Raw genomic sequence first — 24133 nt, forward strand, 5'->3', positions numbered from 1 at the left:
GAGAGACAAGAAGAGTCGGAAAGAAGGCCAGCAGAAACTGCAGTATTAGAAACTCTTGATCCAACACCAAGAAAGGCAAGAGCAAACCCAGAGAGGATCTCTGCACGAGCACAACTAATGGCAGATTCATTATGGCCGTTCATATCCAGAGTACGAAAAAGATAAGAGGAGTTGAAGAATAAACCCACAGAGACAACAGCACTGAGCATATATGTTCCAGTGAAAGGGACAAGAACAAGTTCTACAGTACAACCATATACTGTACCAATGCCAGAGCGGATAAGGACATTTCCAACCAGAAAGAAGGAGATATACGAGGACAAGGAAAGAACTGCCAGACTTTTGTCTACTGAAATGGCACCAATGAGGAGGCCTGCGCCAATGACCGGGATACCTGAGAATCCTCCAGCAAGAAGGAGCCATACAGATGCATTCAGGGATGTAGTTATAGCAAACTACAGGAAAACCCTAAGAATCAAGAGAAGCATGCATGGAGATGATAGTGAACTAAACGATTACTTGGACAGCACAGCACATTTGGGAAACAACATTTGGTACCAGCATATGAAAGAAGCTGGAAGACGGAGTTCAGAAGGGGAATGCTTTGTTTGTGCACTCCTACCATACAGCATGGGGAAGTCCAAGATCTTTGTAGCTATAGAAATTGATCTCCAGATAGCACACTGTCTTTCGCACGTAGCCATGTGCAAAGCCAGAGGCCAGTTCATGGGTAGTGACGCCTCACTGAAATGGGCAACTGAAACAACCGATCCAAATGAAGACGATTATGTCCAGGACATAAAGACAAGAAACAATGGAAAGACAAAACACATTGTGATCATATATGAGAAGCCTGGAGTTAAAGGAGCAGAGATTAGAAGAGAAGCAAATCAGAAAATGAACGTCCAAGGAAAAACTCCAGAAGAGGCTCAAAATTGGAAAAACAGAGGCCAGATGCAGATTTGGAGAACAGTGCTTTCACCAGACGAATGGGAGAAAGGAGTAGTAATTTGCAGAGCATGGATGGTCCTTGGAGCCTGTAAAGAAGCAATTGAGAATGCGCAGAGGATATGCAAGCCATTATGGTCAAAGCTTGCAAAACTGCTGACATGGGTCGAGGACAGAGGAGGACCCTTGCAGATAGTACCACTAGAAAACACAAAATTGTGCTTCAGGAATAATGGCACAAGAAAGATGGGAGAGAATCAGAACTGTGGACGAATGGTGCATAGAACTGCAGTAATTATGGATAATTATTGGACATGTAGATCCAAAGCATACATCAGACTGCCGTGAAACTGGGGAGGTATATGCACAACAGTGAAGGTCCACGTTCCGGCTTTGGTGATCCTGAAAAGTGACTTGAATATTGACAGTTTCCCTAAAGCAGATGCTCACCTGCGGAAGAAGAGATCTCTGGAACTGCTGACTCGACTTAAGAGGGAGGATTATTTTTCTGCCAAATCTGAAGAAGCTTTTCATGCAATCCCATATGAACACAGACTGTTCAGCCTCACCTCATCAGTGTTCGCTACAATCTTCATGCCAAGATTCCAAGTAGGGGCAAATACTAAATGGTTGCAGAAAACCAGATGGGAGTTACTGTAGACCATAAACACAACCATAAAGGGATTCAACGCAATCAAAGAAGAATTAAGGGCAATCCGACTGATGACTCTCCAAAACAGATACGTACTTGACATGATTACAGCTATGGATGGAGGAGTCTGTGCAAAAATCGGAGAATCCTGCTGCACATTTATACCTTCTCACGACGAGGAAAATGGAGCTCTAACAGAAGCCAAAGGTATGCTGACAAAGCTACAAAATCAGATGATTGATTAAACTGACGAAGTTGTTGATGACAGCTGGTTTGGATCACCATTCTCATGGGTCCCACAATGGATGGCAGATGCATTCAAGTTCCTGGGAGCCTAGCTAGTGATGATTTTACTAGGATTCTATGTTATTAAGAAAATAATCTCTCAGTGCCAGAAGACTGCGAAGAAAGCTATAGGGATGAAGATCATGATTGATGTCAAGCCAGGATGGAAGTCCAAAGACCTGACTGATGAGGAAATAAGACACTTTGTGAAATCTAGCATTCATGCACCTGAGGGAACAAAGTTTCTCTATCCCAGAAAGCACAGAAATGATGTGGGAAGATGGGTCTACTGCAGCCCAAATGGACAGTGTAAACTGATGACATGGAACAAGGACGAGCATGTGAGAACAACAGGAAGTTTAAAAGGAGTAATAAAGATATGGACCCCAAAGAGACATTTCTTTAGACCATTGTGTACAGACCCTGAAGATGAAGAAAGACTGAACCCAAGCGATGACGTGAAGGTGAATACAGAGGAACCAAAGAAGATGGATCCAAAGAAGGAGGAGAAAGTTTACGATGAATCGCCCAGAGGGGGGGAGTGTAGAGGATGTCCCAAATAAAGCCTGCACTCCAACCGCCCATTTTGAAGTACCAGAAAAGTTCACACCAAGATATGTGACGTATGATGAGCAAATAAACCAGCAGAGAGCCGCAGTAGGGCTCTGTCCAGTACCTATTAGAAGAACAGCACCTATTGAAGTACCAGTACCAAGGAAACCATGGACAGTAAAGTATCCATTGAGGAAACCCTATCAACAAATGAAATGAAACAAAGATCGTCTGAGTACAGTCCCTGAAGAAACTAATAAGGTTTTAATGGAAGATGAATGGTGACGTCACGAGAACCCGGACTGACTCACCTATAGAAGAAATAACGACCAGAGAATGACGTAAAGAGACGAAACAGCATGAAAGGATGATGTCAAATGTAAGAAGCTTAAGCTGTAAGTGTGGCAAAGATATTTGACCAGTTTAAACCTGTACATATGCTTGGAACCGCAAGAAAGCTAAGAAAACAGTGCAGCTTGCTATGCTTAGTAGCGCCACTATACATAATCTACCTCAAACGAAGTACGTTATATAAGTGTAATTCCACTTTGCATAAAAGGTAGAATAAACCGAAGAGTTACTAAATGCCACACGAAAGAAAGCTTCATATTTAGCAAAATCAAGAAGAGACGGCTGAAACAAAACTCAGCTGAGGCAACTCGTGCCAGAGAAGCCAAGGTCGTATCAGTAGACGAGATGAACAGTAGCTACATTTAATTGAAACTAAGAACAGAATATCCTGCCTCTGAATGGTCAAGATAAGAAGACGCAGGTGGGTGGTGGATGAAACGAAAATCAAATACACAAATTGATGGAAAAGAGGCAAATTCACGGTGTCCGAATCACGTGACCAGCCGAGCAAGAAGAAGCGAGAGTTCACACCTACGCATGGCACCAGGCCAGACGAAGATATCGGAAACTTTTCCAGACAGAAGAGGCAGTCTCGAGGCCAACCACAGTGAAATAATTGACACATAGCTACTAAAGTGATGATTGATTGTAAAAATAATTGGAGGAAGGCTGGGTAACTAAGGGGCACCCGCACCTGGCCGACCATTCTGCGTGCTGCTAAGCAAAGTGGCAAAGTATGCATGGGGTGGTGCCAACCCAATCACAATGGACCAAGTAATCTAGGGTCCTATAGTTAGTAGAACCAATAGGACGTCATACTTTTAGTGACGTGTGCAGTAGCCATTTGTGAAGGAAGGGCTTAGATGCCCACCTGACAGTGTTTACCCAATCCCTTCACTCTGTTAGCATATACAGATATAGCACCTATATTAAAGTTACCTTTTCTTAACCAATAGAATTGCATGTCAACTTTTGAGTGTTAGATGTCAATGATGGCAAGTTTTTAGTATAAATGTTACGATTTTCATGAAGTTAGTTGGAGTTGAAGCGAGAAGGAAGATCGCACCATTGCTGATGTTCATAACTTCCCGTTTTTTGTACTTGTCATTTAACGGACTTCCTTTGCCAAACCGTTTGAGTTGTCCTTATTGATTGGTGTTGAAGTATAAATCTGCACCTCTATTCATCTCATGGGTGCTGCTATCTTGTCTTAAAGTGCTTCTGAGCAAACCCTGACTCTATGGGCCGGTTGGGGGTCTCGGAGCACACTACAAACAGACATACTTAAAAAAGATGATGATGATACTATTATAACAGATATCAGAGACTGTTTATTTTCTTCCTAACGAGCAAGGGAACTTTCTATTATACAATGCTTCACCGAGGATAGATGAGTTATCTCATACGATAATGCCACCAATAGTCATCCACATATCCCCTCCAAATTCCCCTAGGAAGATGCAACACTGAGCATTGGATGATGTCTGTTGCTTTAGAAATATCTTGTCAGCAGTGATATGAGCACAGTAACGAGGCAAGTTGATCTTGGAATATTTCAAAGATTTAGAGATAGGGTAAACATTTACCAAATCCAGCATGCTTTAGTATTTACTTCTTGTTGCAATTTAAAATATTTTTTAGGATATGTAACAACATACTTTGATGCATTCCCCTTTTCACTGATGCATTATGGATATAAAGAGATGCTCCAAATGTTGCATGTTTTGATGAGAACTGAACAGTGTTGATTTATTTACAAAGCATTACAATAAATATTTGTTGAGCCACTATACTTTTTTGAGAATGTTTTATTTCTCACATTGTATTTATTTATTTATTCTGTGACACAGTTTGAAATAATCTTTACACCCAAACTTGGAAGCACCCAAAACCTTTAGCACAATGCATTATTACACAATTTTCTTTAACTCAATGACAGCAATAATCAATGCAATTTCATTATTTTATTTTTTAAACAATAAAGTATTTAAAAAAAGAAAAGCAGCAATACTAGCATTTCCTTTCTATAATAGTTTAATATTGTAAACACTGAATTCTACAGAAAATGTAAATAAAGATATAAAACACCATATAAAACATTAACACCCTAGAATCAGCTTCTTTGGAGATCTATGAAATCAGCCAAGCTATTAAGGATCAGTGTGCATTAAATCAGATGTAATGATTAACTTTTCAACAAATGCAAAGATTATCAGTCATCAGGTGCATTAGAAATGCATGAGCTACGATAAAAAGGCATCTTTCCTCCTTACCCTGCAGTGGCTCAGGGATCTCAGACTTACTTCTGAGAAAAATCACAACCTTACTGGTTTTACGGACTGTGTTTTAAATCACAAAAACACCTTTAATGAGAAAAAGGCTTGTATCCCTGCCACATCCCCTCTCCTTGTTGATGGTTTAAGGACAGGAAATCACCTCTCTCCAGCATGTATGTACAAGGTGCTTATTAAAAAAATGCTGATTTATACGCATATTTTTTAAAAGATGTGTACATACAAATTACAACCATTTCGGGTTTGAACTACACAGGAATAACAAACTCCATCCAGTAAAGGGCACCAGAAATGCTGCAAAGAGTAAGTGTAATTATATTTAGTCAAACAGTGAGCTTTGGACTACAGAAAGTGCAGTTCTGGATTATAACATTTTGAACAGCTTTTTTATTATGTAATAGTACAGTCTGCAGTCAAGGTATATTTCCATAGCATGAAAAAATAGTCCATTGTAGCGGGAGATGCACTTTATTTTGATAAAATGCAATGCATTAGAGTTAGGCTTTTTATTGCTCTTTTACTATACAGGTATGTTGCACTGAAAACCATAAACATTAATCACTGGTTTTGAGTGGTTTGTGAGTATCCAATGCCAAAAATAGCACGCTTGTACACATTTTGCTAATAAGACGAAAATGTACATTTGTACGATGTAAAAATATTTCACATAATTTTTGCTAAAATATGTAGAAAAATAAAGCATTCTCTCTAGAAGTTGGATCAAGGAACACATTAAACGGTGTAGGAGAATTATTTGTCATTGCTTTCATTTATGTAAAAGGACAGTAAGCTAATTTAGATGTGTTGAGCATTTCCCCTTCCACAGTGATCATTGTAAAGCATGCTCATGTATTTGTAACATTTTACATCTCGTCTATTTTTTTAACATTTCATAATTTTTATGTTGCAATTTGCACCAGTCCAGTTTTTCACATGGTCATAGGTCAATAAAAAATAGTGTAGGGGAATAAAGCACATTTACACTGACTAGTCCAGGGGATGATGCTGGCAGCTGTCACCCGCTGGTTCCTATTAATAAGTGTTGTTTGCAATGAATACTCAGCAAGACTAGGGGCCCTAAGGGCGGCAATTCCAGTTACACCATTTCTCTCAACTTGAGGAAAGGAATGGGGAAAAATAATATTCAACGTGAATAAGGAGGGTTTTTTTGTAGTTTAAGAATGCTTTTCCAAAAGTACAAGCTTGTACAAAACACACTGTTAGCAGAGTTCGCGTCATTTTGTTTTTTCTGCTTAAACATCGATGTATATTTTCCTGCCAAAAAGCATCAAACTCGCAGTTATTTATGGTTCAGGCTATGTGCATAAGTGCAGACATATAAGTATAACATGATTTCATTGCTTCATTTAACTTTTTCAGTGGGCACCCAAATGATTCATTTGTTAGAATTAAGTATATCTGTGAATTACAATTTGTAAACACAAGTATGACATGACTCATGTAAAATATGGGTTTTACTCATTGGAAAAAACCAAATAAAACGAACACATATATAAGTTAACTTTGTGAACGTATACTATGTACACAAGTATATTGACATTATTTTGTGATGGGGAGCTTTATAACATACACAATAGAATGTCACCAGAACTGCTTGATGGAAATGGAAGAACTTTAAGAGACATCTTTTTACAGGCCCCTGTTAAGTATATCTATACATAGGCACACATATATATGGATATATATGTGTATAGGTATTAACTCGTTTTCAATTGAAAATGACTGCATGCCATAAGGTTCGAAATTGCACTGCAAAGGAGTTACTTCACTTTACAGTGTGGGGCTGACACCTCCCCGTTCAGACATGGTTTTGCCACGAGATGGTCAAGTATACTATTACCCTCATGAAGCCGTTCAGTACATTTCATCACACATTTAATTGATGCATACATTCTGTATAGAACATCCTTTCACATGGTAAACGTCATGTCACAATAATTACTTATTGTGGTTCATGTAATCTCACCAATACGGGAAACATACAAAAGGCATGTTCTCAGCTCAAACCTAGCTGTTTGTGATTTTCCCAAAGCCAGGTGTGGTAGAAATTGAGCTTATGATCTTCAGGGTGTACCTAATACAAAATATTAAAACAGTGAGAATTAATTTTGTTCAATCAGCCTTTAGAAATTAGTTACAACAGTGCATAAAATCACATTGTTGATGTAAGCAGGTTCTGAGTGACTTACAAGATAGAGTAAGCTGTTTGTCTGAAAATATGTAAATTACTTACTATTGGGTCTAACATGTTGCACCCACAAACACACAAACACGTGTGTTGATGTTAACAATCACTATTTAGTTCAAAAAGCACTTATTGACACAAGCTTGGGCCTGCAAAGTGTTATTGCTCTGCTTTACTGTTATCTCTGGGGTGTTTTTTAAGAACAAAATATTCACTGAATCAACTACAAATGTGCAGAATTTGATTTATCTGGGCGGTTTTCACATGCAAAACATGAAGTATTTATAAATAGTGTTCGTTTATTCATTTTAGAATGTGCTTAATTTTAATTGTTAGCAATGGATTCACACCTAGACAGGATGCATTGTTCACAAAGCAAATTAAGTTGTTTTAAGATAACACAAAATATTTGTAAATATAAAATAAATCAGATTCGTCATTGTGGCCTTCAGTAATAAAATACTCTTATAATGTATCATTTATGTTTCATAAATATTGCACGGCCTTGAACAATATACAGTATTTTCAAAGACGACTAGCTTCTCCATTACAAAGAATGCAGCTGCAGTGTAATGTATTTATTCAACCAGTTTGAACTAATGCTACGCTATGGGAAAACAACAGCTGGTTGGTCGAGTTTCGACTGTGTACTGGCTCAGCTTTGTTGTGAGCTGACTTTTGAGCGAGGAGACAAATTAAAAGCCATGACATCACCAGGTCTTTCATTTGTACAGTCTTTTGCTTTCTTAAAAAAACAATGTTAAGCTAGGAGGAAAAAGTGTGAATGGCTGGTTGAAAAGTTCAAGAATTAAGACAACAGGTTGTTAGGATCGATCAGTTTGGTTGTTAGGATCGATCAGTTTGAATTCACCTTATGAAGCAAGCTCCAAAGGGAGGGTGGTAACACAGAGATCCCTGAGCTTCCCAGAGATTCTATGTGGAGGAGAGTTGACAGGCAGAGCTTAGCCTCAGAGCTGGATAGGACTTCTGACTAGCTTTGGTAAGAAGAAACAGATGCTTTTCTAAAACAGAAGTACATCTGTTTTCTAGGTTTTAAAATTGGCACTTTGCCAGTTGTTCCAAAATTGACTATATGCTTGACTAAACTCTTGGGAGAGATGGATAGAAGGGGCTTGTCATTAATAATCTCCTTAGATCAATCAGCAGCTTTTGATTTGATTGAACATTCCATTCTCATTCACAGATTACAAGATGTGGCCAATCTCTCTGCCTCAGCAGCTCAGTGGGTTCAGTCCTTCTTGGAGCATAGAAGCAGTAGAGTCTGCTCGGCCTCGCCGGAAGCCACTCCCATATCGGTGCTATATGGAGTTCCCCAAGGTGTGATCATGTCAACTTGCCTATCTAACCTATTTATGGCACCCTTTTTCTTCATGCTTGAGGAGGAGAGGGTCATTGTTACGCTCACCTGACTCCCACGGAGGCGCTGGCCTGGTTCGCGCTGCTGTGACCTCTTCTAAGGTGATGCGCAGGGTTCGGAAGACGGACTGGACCGGGCCCCCAAATCTGGCTTGTCTGGCTCGCAGAAGTATCCTTCAGTAGGCGAAAATAGTGGATTAACTGTCTGCGGGGCAATGCAATCGGCCTCCCACTTTCCCCTCTCACCCTCCTTGAAACCCTTCTGTGATTTCTCGTAGAGTCTCACCTTAGGGTCTGGAAGGACGAGCTCTCCATCCTGCTTCTGATGCAGGGGCGTGTTGGTATCCAGTTACTTCACTGGATTTTGGGATTGGTGAGAACCAAACTTGCTTGGCTTCCAGGTAAGTTTGTTTTGATAAGAGGTTCCCTTTGTGTCCATGCATTAATGTACTAATGCTAGTGTCTTTTTCCCCATAGGGGCCGGGGTACGGAATGCCTGGGAACAGGCACCGACCCGAGATGAGAGGTGAAATCCTTGTAGAAATCAGGTAAGTGTTTAATGAGCGTTTTTTGGTAATGTCTTTTCATTCACTCATTAACGCTGATGTCTTTTTTTCCCCATAGGGGCCGGGGTCCGGAAATGCCAGGATACGGCGCGGACCCGAAATGAAGAGGGAATGAATCAACAGGTAAGTCTTAAGATGGAGATTTAGCTTTCCTTATTCCCTTCTCTCTCTCACCTTTTGTTCTGGTCTTTTTCTCCCTAGGCGCTGGGGCGTGACTGCGAATCCGGATGATCGCTGCTGAACATGGAGGCGCCCTGTAAAGGTGAGTGGAATGCGGCGCTGCAGCGATCGACGCAATGAGCTTTTAAATTAAAGTCTTCCTTTTCAGGATTGTCGGCGAGATGTCTCCGGGATGCGGATTTAGTAGGTAAGGACTTTTCCTTCTTCGGTTCTCTTCTTCTCTTCCTTTGCAGGTGATCCAGGATGCTGGCAAGCGTGGCAGAAGTCAGGATGCAGGAGCAGACACGGTGAGCGTCCAGCTGCTAGATGCAGAACAACGCGAAGCACGTGTGGCTGTTCGGGTGGGGTTTAAATAGCCTTGGAAGAAGTTCCAGGTATGTATCCTTCCTCCAATCTGGTATGTATCCTTCCCCGACCACGCCCGGATGATAAATTAGTCCCACAGGTAAAGTAGTTCCTTTCAGGCCTCAAGGAGGCCGGGATCCTGCAGCATGGTCTGCATCAGTTAAGTGCACCCAAGCATTCCCATAATGAGCCTGGCGCCTATGGCGCCAGGACTGATGTCTTTTATGAGCCTGATGCCATAGGCGCCAGGACACTGTCCAAAGGGCCCCTATATGGGGTTGCTGGGTCCTTCTTTGGGGACTGGATGTCCGCCTTCGGGGACGCCGGGCTTGAACCGGCTCCCCGGGAGCGGGCATCATGACAGCCATATTTTCAAATTATGCAGATGACACTCAATGTGTCATCTCATTAACAGGACATCACGAGAGGGACGAGCTTGAGGTAAATAGAATTTTCACTCTAATTGAAAGGTGGATGTTGGAAAACTTCCTTGCTCTGAACCGTAGTAAGACAGAGCTTCTGATCGTCGGTAGTTCAAGGGCTCTAAAAAATCTTGATAAAGCATATAGCTCCTTCAAACTAGGAGATGACGTCATCTCTCCTCTACCAAAAACAAAAATCTTAGGGGTAACCTTGGATTCAACTCTGAGTATGAAGGCTCATGTTTCTACGGTAGTGGCGAGAGTAGCGTATTATGTTAAGCTACTCTCTCACCTGAGGCCTATGATATCTCAGGAATGCGCCGAGACTATTGCAAGGGCAATAATTGGGGCAAAGTTGAACTACTGCTGCAGTCTTCTGCTAGGCACTAGCCAACTTGGATTACGCAGATTACAGGTCGCTCAGAACTGGGCAGTCAGAGTAGTCCTCAGACTCCCCAAGTATAGTCATATAACAGAGGCTAGGAGATCTCTTCACTGGCTTCCGATAGAAGCCCGGATAGTCTTCAGAGAGCTGGTAATCACCTTTAAGTGTAGGCTACAAGTTATACCTATATACCTACAGAATCACATAAAAGAGAAATCTAACCAACGATCCCTCAGATCCGGAACACATAACCTGATTGTGCAGCCCAGAAGCAGGACTGCAAAGGCAGAAAATGGGGCTTTCAAAGTTAGGGCTCCTTCCCTGTGGAATAAACTTCCTGTCAGATTAAGGAATCTGAACTCCTTGCAAGTTTTCAAGAAGTAACTTAAAACCCATCTCTTTGCTTAATTAAATAAGAGAACTCCTCGATATGACCTATCTTTCCACCATTACCTATCACTTGCGATTTGATATTTAGGGTTGACCCAGCTGTACATACTCTGTTTGTCCCCTTATGCCTCTATCCCGCCCCTCTCTGCGAGGAAGATATGTCTTGTGTCCTACTGTTGTATATTACATGTTTTTGTCTTGTCTGCGCCTTTATGCCTGAGGGCCAATAGTGTGCATTACAAATGTAATGTAATGTAATGTTTGCTTCCAGATTTTGGGTGCTAAATTAAGTTTTTATTTACCCATTAAAAAAAAAAAATCTTCTTCTCCATGACATTTGACAATCAAGTGTGGCCATGATGTATTTTTGTTAGGCCAGCTTCTAACTCTTCTCTGGTGTGTGAAGAGTCACTGGACGTCATTATTACTGTGCCGGTCTGGAAACAACGGTGCCAGTAAGCTTTTACGAGTCCGGCGGCAACCCACCGGTAGCACTGGCAGAGTTACCGCCGGACCCATAATGAGGCCCACTGATCCCCATTGTGCAGCAAATCTGGACAGAGTACATTTAAGAACCTCTGCTCATACTTGCAGTTCCCACAGCCAAAATAACTAAATCATAGCCAAAATAAGTAAACTCACATATTTAATAGAAGATGGACGAAAGGTGGATTTCAACTGTTTTACCTACATTTTTATTCAAAAGCTTTTAGATAGTTGCCCATAAAAGTCATAAGCTTTTGATACAGTTTTATAGCCTTTCCATTTATTGGGTGGGATAATATTGCACATCTTTGTGTTCGCTTGCCCTGACAGTACCTCTTTTTCTATGTTTAAGGAACTTAGGGTTGGTCACCCCAAGTTACCATAGGGTTATCCAGACGTGGACCCCTTGCTCACTGTGCTCAGAGAGGCACAGCTCCACGTCACTGATGAGGCCTGACTAGGACGAAACAAGTGTCTGGGGTTGCTGTTGGTACTCTTGTTCAAAAGAGGATTGCCTAGCATTTTGGTGTTAGCAGAGTGCTTTGCTGGCGCATTTCTATTTTTGTGGAACTAAAACATTGTTCTCCTTGCAAGATGTGTGGTGGGCCTTCTTCCCTAGCGGGTTGTATTTTTTCTGCTGTGAGCGTTAGGCACATGACAATACTTGTCAGGTGCTCATTGGGTGTGGTTCTCTTTGCACTAAAATCCAACTCTTTCTAGGCCCTTGCGTCATGTATCCTACTATTCACTGCTAAGAACCTGACAGATACAGATGGTTATTTTGTAGGGTAGAGGTTAGGCTCTGGCATGCACAGTACAATGAAAATAATTACAAAATGGGGATCCGCGTTTATGAATGTTTCCAAAGAGCTAATTGTCATCTAAGAATGGAAACCTTAAATGTCTCGATGAAGATAATAATAATAATAGTTATAATAATAACACATTCTGGTGTTTTATATTGCACAATCTCTGTCAATCCAATTTCAAAGCACTTAGAACTGATGTTACTTATTGCCGTCATTATTATCCACAATGTGGTACTCAAACTATCACCAAGGAGGAGATGGGTGGAGTGAACCAATGATGCACAACATTTTCCTGTTCACAAGCTGAGCACGTTGTGCTTGACCTATCCTCCTGCCATTGGATACATTATTTATACTGTGTCCGCTACCACTTTGCTCTGGGTCTTGTCAAAAAATGCATGTATTGGGCCCACGCTTAATATGTCCAGACATAGGTCTCTGGAAAGAAAATAAGATGGTTTCAAAGATAGCCCAACAGACTACTCGAGATACATATTGCATAATTCAATGTTAACTTTGTTGTATACTGAAGTTGCTAAGATAAGGTTGGGTCAATGCCTATGGATCTAAGACTACTTCCCCAACACAAGAGACTCGGTTAGCTCATTTAACAGTGTACAGGATGGAACTAAATGATACAGTGTGGGGTTGACTGCATCCTCCTAACTTCCCTGGTCCTACTAAAGGAAACACCCTGCAGTCTTGTCTGGCTTCCCTCAAACCTTGACACCTTATGGCATTGTAGGACAGGCCCAAATGTCAGATAGGCCAATAGAGCAAAGCTTTAACACAAAACATTATATTGAATGAATGGACCACACTTCTACTCTGTAAAACCTAGCCTCCTTAATCTGTATCCTCATCCTGACCCACAATGGCCCAGGGATATAGTCACAGCACACTCTTTTGCCCCCTCATTTGTAAGGCTTCCTCAATTTGATTCGCAATGTCCCCAGGATATAGCGCCCAATTCGCTTTTTCAATGCAATCACTGTCCCAGGAATAAAGCACCCAGCACGCTGCTTTGCTTTTCTATAGTATGTTTTTAATCCAGAAATTGTCACCCTCTGACAATTCCCAGGATTCTTGCTATCACCAATATCTGTCAGCATGAATGTTTTACTCCCATTTGTCTTAAGGACACTTTGCCAGCAGGGATTTTGAGGTCCTCTGCCAGTGTACTACCATTAATAGCAAGTATATCTTCCATCTTGCTAGGGTGACATTAGCATCACTCACAAGCCAATAATTGCACACTTGGGCTTGAGGCTTTAAAAGAAAACTCCCAGGGCCTTTGCAACAAGGTGAGAATCTTAGATACAGCCTGTAACAGATGAAGGTTCACTTCTCTACTAAGTTATACACCTTCCCCCGAAAGCTGAGCTGCAACGCTCATCAGGGTCTGGTGCGCTCTTCTCTCTCCAAGTGTGTCCACCCTGATTCTCTAATGCCTTCTTTTATAGAGCTGTGTAAGTCCCAAATCACCAAAGAATGTATGGGATTGGTTAATCAATGACCCTGCTCTCCGCAGGTAGTTCAACTAGTTGAAACTGTGTTTCCCTACCTTTCACTCAAAAGTCTTGTCTTTACTTGTTAATGACTTTTGGTGTTGAATTATCTTTCTCATTCCTCTTAATTGATTGATGGCTCTAACTAATGTAGACCAAGGCTTAAAACCTAAGTTTGGCATTTTGGAGACAAGTGGCAATGCGTGCAGTGGTGCAGGGTTCCGCATCCTACCTTTCGCTTCAAATATCGACTATGGATTCCTTGGTTAGCGGTTCCTCTGAATGTGATTAAAATCAAAACACCAACGTCCCTGGAGACTCCCCAGAATAGAGGCAAGAGTGCGAGGGAGTCCTTTCCATAGGTGTGATAAGTAAGGTTCTGTTTGAGAAGTACCTGTATATATGCTCACAGTGCTTTGGTGTTGTAAAGGTGGGTAGATCGTGGTTTTGGAGGTTTGCTGGATGAACTATTTGGGGAGATCTTCTTCATATCAGCTCCGGGTTGCTCTTTACAATGCTTGTGGGATTCACCAGTCTCCAGAGTTCCACCAACCACCCCAGATGGTCTTCAAAATGTGGATTCATGGATAAAGTGAAGAGGAGAAGGAATATCAGGACCAAAACTCCAGTAGCAGTAGAGCAGGAAGATCAGGTGGGCTAGTGGTAGTTTATGCTTGGATGTGTAGCCTATACCAGATTGAGCGTAAAGAATAAGTAATTATTTCCTGCTTCTTTCCTCCTCTTCCCCACTTCTGTCTCCTCTGTGTCTCTCCTGCTCCTCCCTTAGGTTTCCATCTCTCTTACTTCCCTTAGTCCACTCTCCCACATTTGCCTTCTTCCTCCTTTTCCTTTTCAGCCGTTATCTTCTCCACCTCCTCTGCTTCTCTGGTCTTTATCTTCCTTCTCTACTTTGTTCCTATCCTCCCTCCCTTCACCTGTCCTTTGCATAATTTCCTCTGTTATCTTTCTCCCTCCTCTCTGACTCTCTCCACCCCTTTCTTATTCTCATACCATCCTCTGCTCCCACTCATTATCCTCTCTGCCTCATTGATGCTACGCCAAGCTCTCCTCTCCTGTACACCTCTTTCTCCCTAACCCCCTGCTTCACCTCTTTGCCAGTGCCACTTCGCCACACTGTCCTTCTCTACTTTGCTGTTAAGCCTCATTCTCCTTCGCTCTTCACCCCTCTTTATCCGCCATCTCTTTAGTCAAGCACCATGCTCTTCTTTACCTCTGTGTTTCATCCTCTTTTGCTGTCTTCCACCTCTTAGCTGCTGTATCCTCCTGCACTGTCTTCTGTACTCTGAGTCCTAACACCCACATTACAATTCTGAACATGCCTGCTTAACTAGGGCTGCAGGGCCTGACCAAGGGGCGGACCATATAATTATATGCAGGTGTGCGTGTAGTGCAAGCGTCATAGTGGATCGTTTTGTGGCTATGTGTTTTACTCATCCTCCACAGGGATTAAATGGGGAAGCAGACCACCAAGCAGTACTGCTTCTAGATGATGCTATGGACCTACCCACTCTTCTGAAATAAATAACCATGATTGGAATGCCTGCAATCCTCCCTGAAGTTTGGCAGGCCGTCCTGGTGCCCTCTCTGCACAGGACATGTTCTGCAAGCAATTCTTATGAACCTTTCTGTCTGAATCATTAGTGTATAACTGTGTGCACTTCAACTTGGAGTTACATGTGGCATCAAAAGTGCAACCATGTTTTTCAGGACATGCTGTGGAGTTCGTGCAAATGGTCAAGGGTGTTGCTAGGTCTGGAAAAGAACTGGGGCTACGCTAATGTCGGGTCTGTTGGGACTCGGGGCTAGCTAGCCTTTTGGTTGTAGTCCCTGAGCTTCTATCCGGGGCTACAACCAAAAGACCAGGGGCAATAGCCCCCTCATCCCCCTCCTAGCAATGCATCTGCCAATGGTACTTGTTACTCACAGAGGGACAGGGGCAGGGCCTTCCCGGGATCCCTCCCATAGGGCCAGCAACAGGGAGCGGCTGGCGGTCGTCAATACCCAGAATCACTTCAGTCCCATCCTCTAGTCTCCAGCAGCAACGATCTGTGAGACGCCCTTAATAGGAAGCTAATAAACTTGCCTCGGCTGGCATAAACACAATTCCCCTTAATGGTTTCTCGACCGCCCATATTCTGGCAAGAATATGGGCTGTGGACACCACCGTCCGCTCCTCCGTCTAACGTTCCCAAAGCATACCTGCCTTTGGAGTGTGTGCACTTTTAGGGTATCAACTGAAATAAGAGGTTGGGGAGGGGAGGCAGATATTGTAGCACCCTCCATAGGCCTCTCCTAGGGATCACACCACACAGCAAGCAGCTCCACTTGGCACACAGTGTCTCCTGATCCTTCCCAGCCTGCTTCTCATATAGGACTTCACCACAATATGCCAACCCATCAAATGTCATAAGTCACCTTAGCGCATGGCTAGCAAAACAGCCTTTTTTTAATGAAAATGTATTTTATTGGCATTTCAATACACAGTAACCATTTCCCCTCCCTCCCACTCCACATCACCCCATCCAAAACAACAATAGTAACCCCTGTGGACATCCAAAACTCCTTCTTTCTCCTAGGAACATCTATATCAAACCAGTCCCAACAACGGCAATCTCTGTGGGCATACACCGAAAGTCACTTTGAAGAAATTTCATGAGCAAGTCCAACTCTACCAGAACTTTCTGATGGTTGAGTAGGTCACCCATTACAAGGCAACTTTGTTCCAGACCTTACTAATCCACTCATGCTTTGTAGGGGCACTGTTCTGCTTCCATGTTTGTGTCACTAGCAACAATGCCACCACCATCAGAATCACATATGCCTTCCTTTGCGCTTTCGAAGGTACATTTTCCAGGACCTCGCCAAACCCCAACATAGCTTCCCCGACACTTCCCTGGATTTGAACACCAAACATCGAATTCATTGCTGAGCTGACCATATCCCAGAAAACCCAAAAAGGCTGTATACCAGCGCACTCCCACCAGGTATGCTTCCAGGACTCAATTCCCTGCATCCCCTCCAACACAGAGCCGATAATCCCAGATAGTACTTGTGTAGTTTTCGTGGGTAAGGTGCCATTGCACCATTATTTTGATCCACATCTCCTGAATCTGAATAGCCCGTGTGAGTTTGGGTATATCTGCCCACAGCTAAGACCACTGCTCTTCTTCTAACCGGTGCCCCAATGAGGATTCCCAGTGTTTCATACAGAGCCATTCCGTGTTCGGTAGGCTTTGGTAAAATGTTCTATACAATTGTGGGCATACATACTCAAACTGCAGTCACAGGGAGAGTTCTGCACGGATCATACTCAGCTGTGACTGAATAGTTTCTGAGATTCTGTCCCCAAAGTCCTGGAATAATTGACAGAGAACTTCCTGAGTGACCACCTGATACTTTGCCACAAGCTGCCATTTCCTCATGCTCTCCCACTGCGTGGGGCCCTTGCTCCCCTGCTACAGTCAGTTCCCCTTCTTTTCGCCACACTCTCTGCAGATTTCCCTCCTGGACATTTTTTAGAAGACTTGTGGGCTGATTGCATGTTCTTACTTTTGTTTTTGGATATCAGGAAAAACAGTTTTTGGTGTAGGAGGGCCAGAACCCCACTCCCTCTCCTTGTTATTTCGCAGTCCAGCTGAGTCCCTTCCGATCTCCTACTACCAGGCCCCGGGCATGCCCAGTGATTGGGAAATTTCGGCGGGAGGTAGCTGAGAGAGTGGGAAAAGGAGATATTCAGATGCAGACATGATCCCAGGAGTTTTGTCTGCTGGGACTGTTAGCGAGGGGTGGGAGACATGACGTGCCCCTCTCTAGAATGAAGGACCTAATTTGCATATTGGCAAAACACAGAATTGCAATGGCACAGAAACTGACTGAAGGCCCCAAGCTTGAGGGATGGTGGGCGGATTTGGAAAGATGGTCATTGGCAGAGACTGTAGTATGGTATGGAGCGCTGCCGAGAAAGATGCATGAAAGGTGTGAGGGAGTTGATGCCTGAATGCATTGACACAGACCATGTTTGCACCCGTTGTAGAGGAGCCTACTTGAACGGATAGGATGGAAGAAGGGTTTAGCAGGGTGGGCATTCAAAGGAGTGATCGCAGAACACGGGGACACAATATGGAAGATGGACAATGTTATATTGGATGGTTAGGCTTGGTATGGTGGAAGGAATGTCTACGTACTGGAAGTTTGATCGGATATGTACCTACATGATTGTATGGATATGGCGAAACCTGTCTTTTGTATTGGTTTGTTAGTATGTGTATAAAATAAAAACAAATCATTTTTAAAAAGTCTTTCCTCCTGCCCTCTGTCATGCTTCCAAAATCTGTGCAGATATTGTGCGGCCTACTATGCTGCAACCTCCTTGGGTCCTCCCACACGTGGGTGGGCCCCCGGGTCCCGACTCCCCCTCTCAATGTGCTGTAGTCTGTTCAGGGGGCTTATGGGGTGAACCCTCCCTGTATCAATGCTTTCTGAGTTCCTTCCTGAGGTGTGCAGTCCTTATGCCGGCTTGGACTCGCGCTGCAGTCCCTGAGGGGCCCACTAAGCTTGTATGTGCTCTTTAACATGGGCCTGTGCTGACTCTGGCCTCTACAACTGGCCCCAGGCAGGCACAACCTCCTAGCGAACACCGGTGGGGCCTCCTCGCAGCCCTCTCTCCCTCCTCACAGTCTGTTCCAACGCTGATGGCGTCGTTTCTCGATGGGTCTGTTGGGTCAGGACCCCTGGATGCCTCCTTCCTGGTATGCTCAGAGGACACAACTTCCTTCAGGTTTACTCCTCCCACTCCGCCTCGAGATCCTGCCTGGGTCACCCAGGTGTCAACAGGAGCCACCGCTGCTTTAGTCACCCTCCTCTCTTCCCCAGCAGTCATACGCCAGAAGCCCCCTCTTCACCCTCTGTGTGCCGCTCACAACAGGACCTGTAGGGCTCTCTGCTTTGTCTAGGATGGAGCCCGTGCTGTGCTCCGGTCTGGGGTCTCTCACTGGCAAGTGACACGGGCCATCAACTTGGAGCTCCGAACACCGCTGCTGCTTCTTCGGCGCTTCATGTGTCTTTTTTTTTCTCTGTCTGGGGAAGCTTTATTTCAATGTCTTCATTTATTTTGGCCGTAAGGGGGCGGGGGTGAGAGCACTGCGATTACGCTGCTCTCCGCCCAGTGGCCATCTTCGAAAGCGCAAATCAGCCTTTTAAAGGACAGAAAGAAGAACTGAGGGGAAAAATGTTACAAAGGAGAATGCTTCATCTTTGTTCGCTCTTCAGTTTCCCCACATTGGTTCCATGTTAATATATCATGATGGACTACAGGGTGCCAGAGATCTACACATTCTTTATTCAGGAAACCAGTTGATGGACTATTTGCCCAAAACAAGAATGCCTCAGCTGCTCACACAGCTAAACATGTTCCCTTTTTGTTTAGCTAAGACAAATAAGGCGTAGTGCACAAACAAACGCTCTGGAGCAAATGAGGAGATGGTGTAAGAATCTCTGATTTGCTCTTGCTTCCTTTTAGCTGATAAAGCCTAAAACAGGAGTAAATGTGAAGATACCTGGAGCATTACTGAGATGCTCCATTGCAAATATGATTCACAAAGATATGCTCAAGTACATCCTAGATAGGCTCCAGGCATCTCTAGATTTGCTTCAGTTCCAGGCTTTGTCAATTAGGTGTAAGCCAGCAGATGCAAATCTTAGATGCTCATGGACACTTCCTCATTTGCTTCAGTGCAAATCATTACGCAGTAGACCTGTAGACTAATACCTGACACAATCTAGGGATTATGCAATCAGAGTCTTTCCTACACACACATATAATGACATTTGCTATGAATAAAAGTTCCAACCGATGCATTTACCTAAAATTAAAATGAGAAATGGGCATATATGGCAACCCACGAAAAAACATTCAAATGTTATTCTTGGACATAGGGCTTCATTAAATAGACAGAGCACTTCACTCTTTTTCCCCTTTTCCACACATCATGCAATAAATGTCTAATTTATGGCAAGGATGAGATATGAGTTACCCCAACCAAAGCACATTCTCATTGTTTGCAACATGTACCAAAACAGCAAAAATAATCATTGTTTCTTTAGGCACCTTCAGAGGTGAAAAAAACATTGGGCCTCATTACACGGTAGGCGCTAAGGGATTACAGGGACCGGTAAGGGCACCGGTGCCGGTAATGCCTTAGCACCCTACTACGAGGTCCCTCACCGAGTCCCGTCCTCAACGCCTGGTCTGTGGGATTTGTGGGAGGGGATATAGGTGTGGAGACCAAAGGCAGGAACAATAGTCCATGATATTGGCCGTCTTCAGGACAGAGGACAGAGTTGTTCAAACAATGTAACAAATACTTTCCCAGGTTCTTCTATTATGATCTGCAATAGACAGTCAATATCAACAGCTTCAACAGCACCGAGAGAGTGCATTGTATGAACTATAAGGCCGAAACATATGTCGACTCTATATTAGGAAATTAGTATTATATTTTTTCCTATCTCTCAGTTTTCACAATAAATTCTTCACAAAGGGTAGTGTGGAGAACACGTCACCAGACACCCTAGTTTGTCTTTTGACTAAATACTGAGTGGTGGTAAATAGACAGAATGAATTAACATTTTACAACCGCTCTACTAATTACTCTGATATATGTATGTATGTACAAGGGACCAGTGATTTGGTTTCCAACTTGGTCAGTCACCAACAAAAGTGTGAGATTAATTAAAATTTGTGTCACTTTTCTCCCCGTATGTATGAATTTCTCCTGGTTATTTTATCTTTATTCATTATGATAGGTTTGTTGTCCTTTACACCAGTTAGATTCTAACTGGTTAGCACAGATTTTGATATTTTCTAGTCATTAATGTGTAGGACTCTGTGATAGTCCTTTTTATGTTGTTGCATAAGATGCATAAAAATAAATTAATTTTTTTTTTTTAGAATTAATTAAATTGTGGTATGATTAATCTTTGATATATCAAGATTATCTTGTCATTCAGCCTGTCATTGTCACAGGGACTAAAGGAGGGAGCAGTTGACCTATCCATTTTTTTTAGCTACTAATTTAGTCTCCCGCCCGATAGTGTCAACCCCCCGAGATCAAAAAACTGGGAGTACCCATTCTGTAAAAGACTTAATCTTTGAGGTGACAGGTAGTCACAGGAACTGTAGGAGCAGGAGTGGGATGAAGCAAAGTGACACAGAGAGAAAGAGAAGGCAGACAAATATACTGGGTAACGCGGATTGATCAGAATAAAGGGTGCATTGGAATATAATAAGGGGTCTGCATGAGATTAGGTAAAGCCCTTGGGATGGGTACCAGCAGATTACTCTTAAGAACAATCATGCAGCAACATAATGGGTAAGATGTGCTGATGTTGATGGTTGAATTCAGAAAAAAGGGTAAAGCTGGAGACCATATAATGAGACAGGTAAGACGCGAACGAACTAGACTGAGGCAACCAAAGTCTTTCCCTTATCTGATCATAACGGAGACCAACCCAGGGGTCACAGTGTATACGGATACAGAGCTGAAAGACAACAGTAGATCAATTTGTAATGAAGAGGGGAAAGCAGAGTGGATAGAAATAACTAAGTACAGGACAGACAGAGAAAAGCAGCAAAGAGCAGAAACTGTAGACAGAGGCTGTAGGTGGGGACTTAGGCAAGGAATGTCACCACACATAAACATGTAAGCCTAGCATTCTAGGAATACCATGAAACATAAAGCTTTAGTCATAGGAAATGTAGTCAGTCACTGCCAGCTCAGCAAATACGGACAACAACAGTAACAATAACAGACAAGACAAGACGTTGCTGCAAACACGTGGTTCCGAAAACTAAGTACACTAAAAAGCAGGTACTTAAACTAGGGACAAGGGTCTTAGCAAGTAAAGCATGAAACTTGGATTGCAAAGCAACATGGGAAAGGAGCAGCTTTGCCAGAAACAAGGTGAGCCTGTGAGCCGGTAGAAGGTGGGGGTGTCAGCCACAGCAAAACAAGGTTTGAGGAAAGGCAAAAAGGCAGCACAAATACTTTCAGAAAAAAGGATTTGCTTTAACAGCAAACAAGGCAGAAACTGGAAAGCAGCTATAGCAGGCAGGAATTAGTAACCAGAAGCAAGATAGCATGAACGGTTGAAAAACCACATATGATATGATGTGGCATTTATAATACACCTATACACAAGTGTTTCATGGCAGGAAACTATCAAAAACTCCAGGTAAAGGCAGTTGATAGAGCACTGAGTAAACTTCAGAGTGAGCTTATGAAGCCCATCCAGCACACAGTCCAACAGGGTGGAGCTGATTGACCAATTAAGGGGAGTCCAGGCTTCATTAGCTTGCAGAAGTGGATTGCAATTAAAACCTCGCCCTCTCTTGGTAGCCTAGCCTGCAGGAGCTTGTAACAGGTAAATGCAACCAGGATCTCTCCAACTTGTAGCAGCTTCATGCAGGTGAATGTATATAGCATACCTCAGCGAGCCCTTTGCCTTTTGGACAGCATACATCTACCAGAATGCATCAGCTGGTTTAACCCAGAACCCGGAATGGAACGTAAAAGTAGTTTGGTCACAAACTGCATCAGTAAAACAGGTAATGAATTTGTCCGTTTGTGGGTTTGAACATGGTAGTTGAGCTATAAACAAAGTCTGTGAATGGGTGCATACAGTGGTACTGAGTAGCAGCCAGGCAGATTCCTAACAATTCAGTGTGCTGTGAGGACACAGCCTATTCCGATCTTGTTAGCATTTTTACAACTTAAAAATGAAATGGACAAGATCAAAAAAGGACAAGAATAAATGAAAAGGGAGCAGCCCAGGCAAAAAACGGCAAATCATGGTGTGCAGAGTCTTTAACCATTTTTTGAAATGCAGGTGATTTGATTGCAGTCGCAGTTCCAGAGGGAGAGCACTGTAGAGTTCTGGTTCTGTTGAAGACAGGGTACTTTTTGGTTTTGGCACTTTATGGTGGCCTAAGCCAGAAAATATCACCAAAACAATTGCAGCAAGAAGAAAGGGGTTCCAAGAAGCAGTCTTCATGGTTGGCTTGACAACCGTAAATGCTGTGACATACAATTGGCAATGCGCAACATGTTAATTCCTGTTGTAATACATGGATGTAATCCAATAGTGACTTCTTTAACGTATAATCTCCCAAACTGGAGTACTGTCACATGTCTTTGTGACTTTCAACACGGAAGCCGCAGAGTGTTCTCATTCGAGAAAGAGACCTAGGCAGCCAGGTAGGCCTCCCTTCTCGGGGGCTGTATGGTGGGACAGTGATTGGTTGCTAAAATCAGATGATTGTTTTCTCTTTTTTCTTGATGCTGTTCTCTGAGGATTAAGACATCCTGTGCGAAGATGGCTGATAATCTAGTACTACCGGAGTATACATATGGAGGTTGAGCTACCAGATTCATGAAAATGGCATCCGGCACTTCTTCAGCAGTTATGGCAGGCTGCTGGAGGTGGACATGAAGAATGGGTCAGTGTAGGATGCTCTGGTGATTGATGCATCCTAGGCCACCACAGTGAAGGAAAACAGCATATCTGTTGTTTTACCCCAAAATAAATCCTTGTTATTCTAGTACCCCTCTTGAGAAGAAGAAGTTACTCTCTTATCTGGTAACGTTCTTTCGATGGTATGGTCTGATGACGTATTCCATATCTATGACAGTAATCACCACAGCTGTGCTGCTTCGGAAGATTTTCGGTGTCTGCGTCCTGCGTCGATGACGTCGATACGCTGTCCTCGAGGGCCTCCGTCGAGCCGACGTCACAGGATGTTATAAGTAGGAGGCACGACGCCCGTGGCCTCAGTTATAGTTCTTTCCCCAGAACGTGTGGCACCAAACCACTGCCAGTGTGACCACAGAAAGCCTTGCGGAAACGTAAGCTGCAATCGTATAAGAAATTCTGTAGCGGGGCAGGTAGGGAGGGAGCGATATGGAATACGTCGTCGGACCACGCCATCGAAAGAACGTTACCAGGTAAGAGAGTAACTTGTTCTTCGAGGGGATTGGGTCCTCCGACCTATTCCATATCTATGACAGACTCCCAAAGCAGTACCAACGTATGGAGGAGGGAAAAAGAATTTAGAATATAGAAATTTAGAATGCCAATCAAATTGCAGAGTAAAGGACCGCCTTGCCAAAAGCCAGATCCTGCCCATGGATAGAATCTAAGGAGTAGTGTCGTACAAAAGTATGGACCGAAGCCCAAGTGGCTGCTTCACAGGTGTTACGAATAGGAACACCCCTCTGCGGGGCAGTAGAGGCAGCCATACCCCAAGTAGAATGGGCTCGTAAACCAACCGGAGGGTCCTCACCCGCCAAGCGGTAACAT

At 43.2% G+C, this 24133-nt stretch overlaps 1 protein-coding gene across 1 annotated transcript in view; it reads right to left on the reverse strand.

Annotated features, from left to right (window-relative positions):
- Nucleotides 1-4581: 4581 nt before the first annotated feature.
- MBD4 (methyl-CpG binding domain 4, DNA glycosylase) overlaps nucleotides 4582-24133 on the reverse strand; it is a 172323-nt gene continuing 152771 nt past the window's right edge. The window contains exon 5 of the mRNA XM_069646208.1: nucleotides 4582-7177. Within this exon, the coding sequence (XP_069502309.1) occupies nucleotides 7100-7177 (78 nt within the window). The 3' untranslated portion in view covers nucleotides 4582-7099. The remainder of the gene's footprint in view (nucleotides 7178-24133) is intronic.

Source organism: Ambystoma mexicanum, chromosome 2p (assembly GCF_040938575.1).
Source record: "Ambystoma mexicanum isolate Mex_15411 chromosome 2p, UKY_AmexF1_1, whole genome shotgun sequence".
NCBI lineage: Eukaryota > Metazoa > Chordata > Amphibia > Caudata > Ambystomatidae > Ambystoma > Ambystoma mexicanum.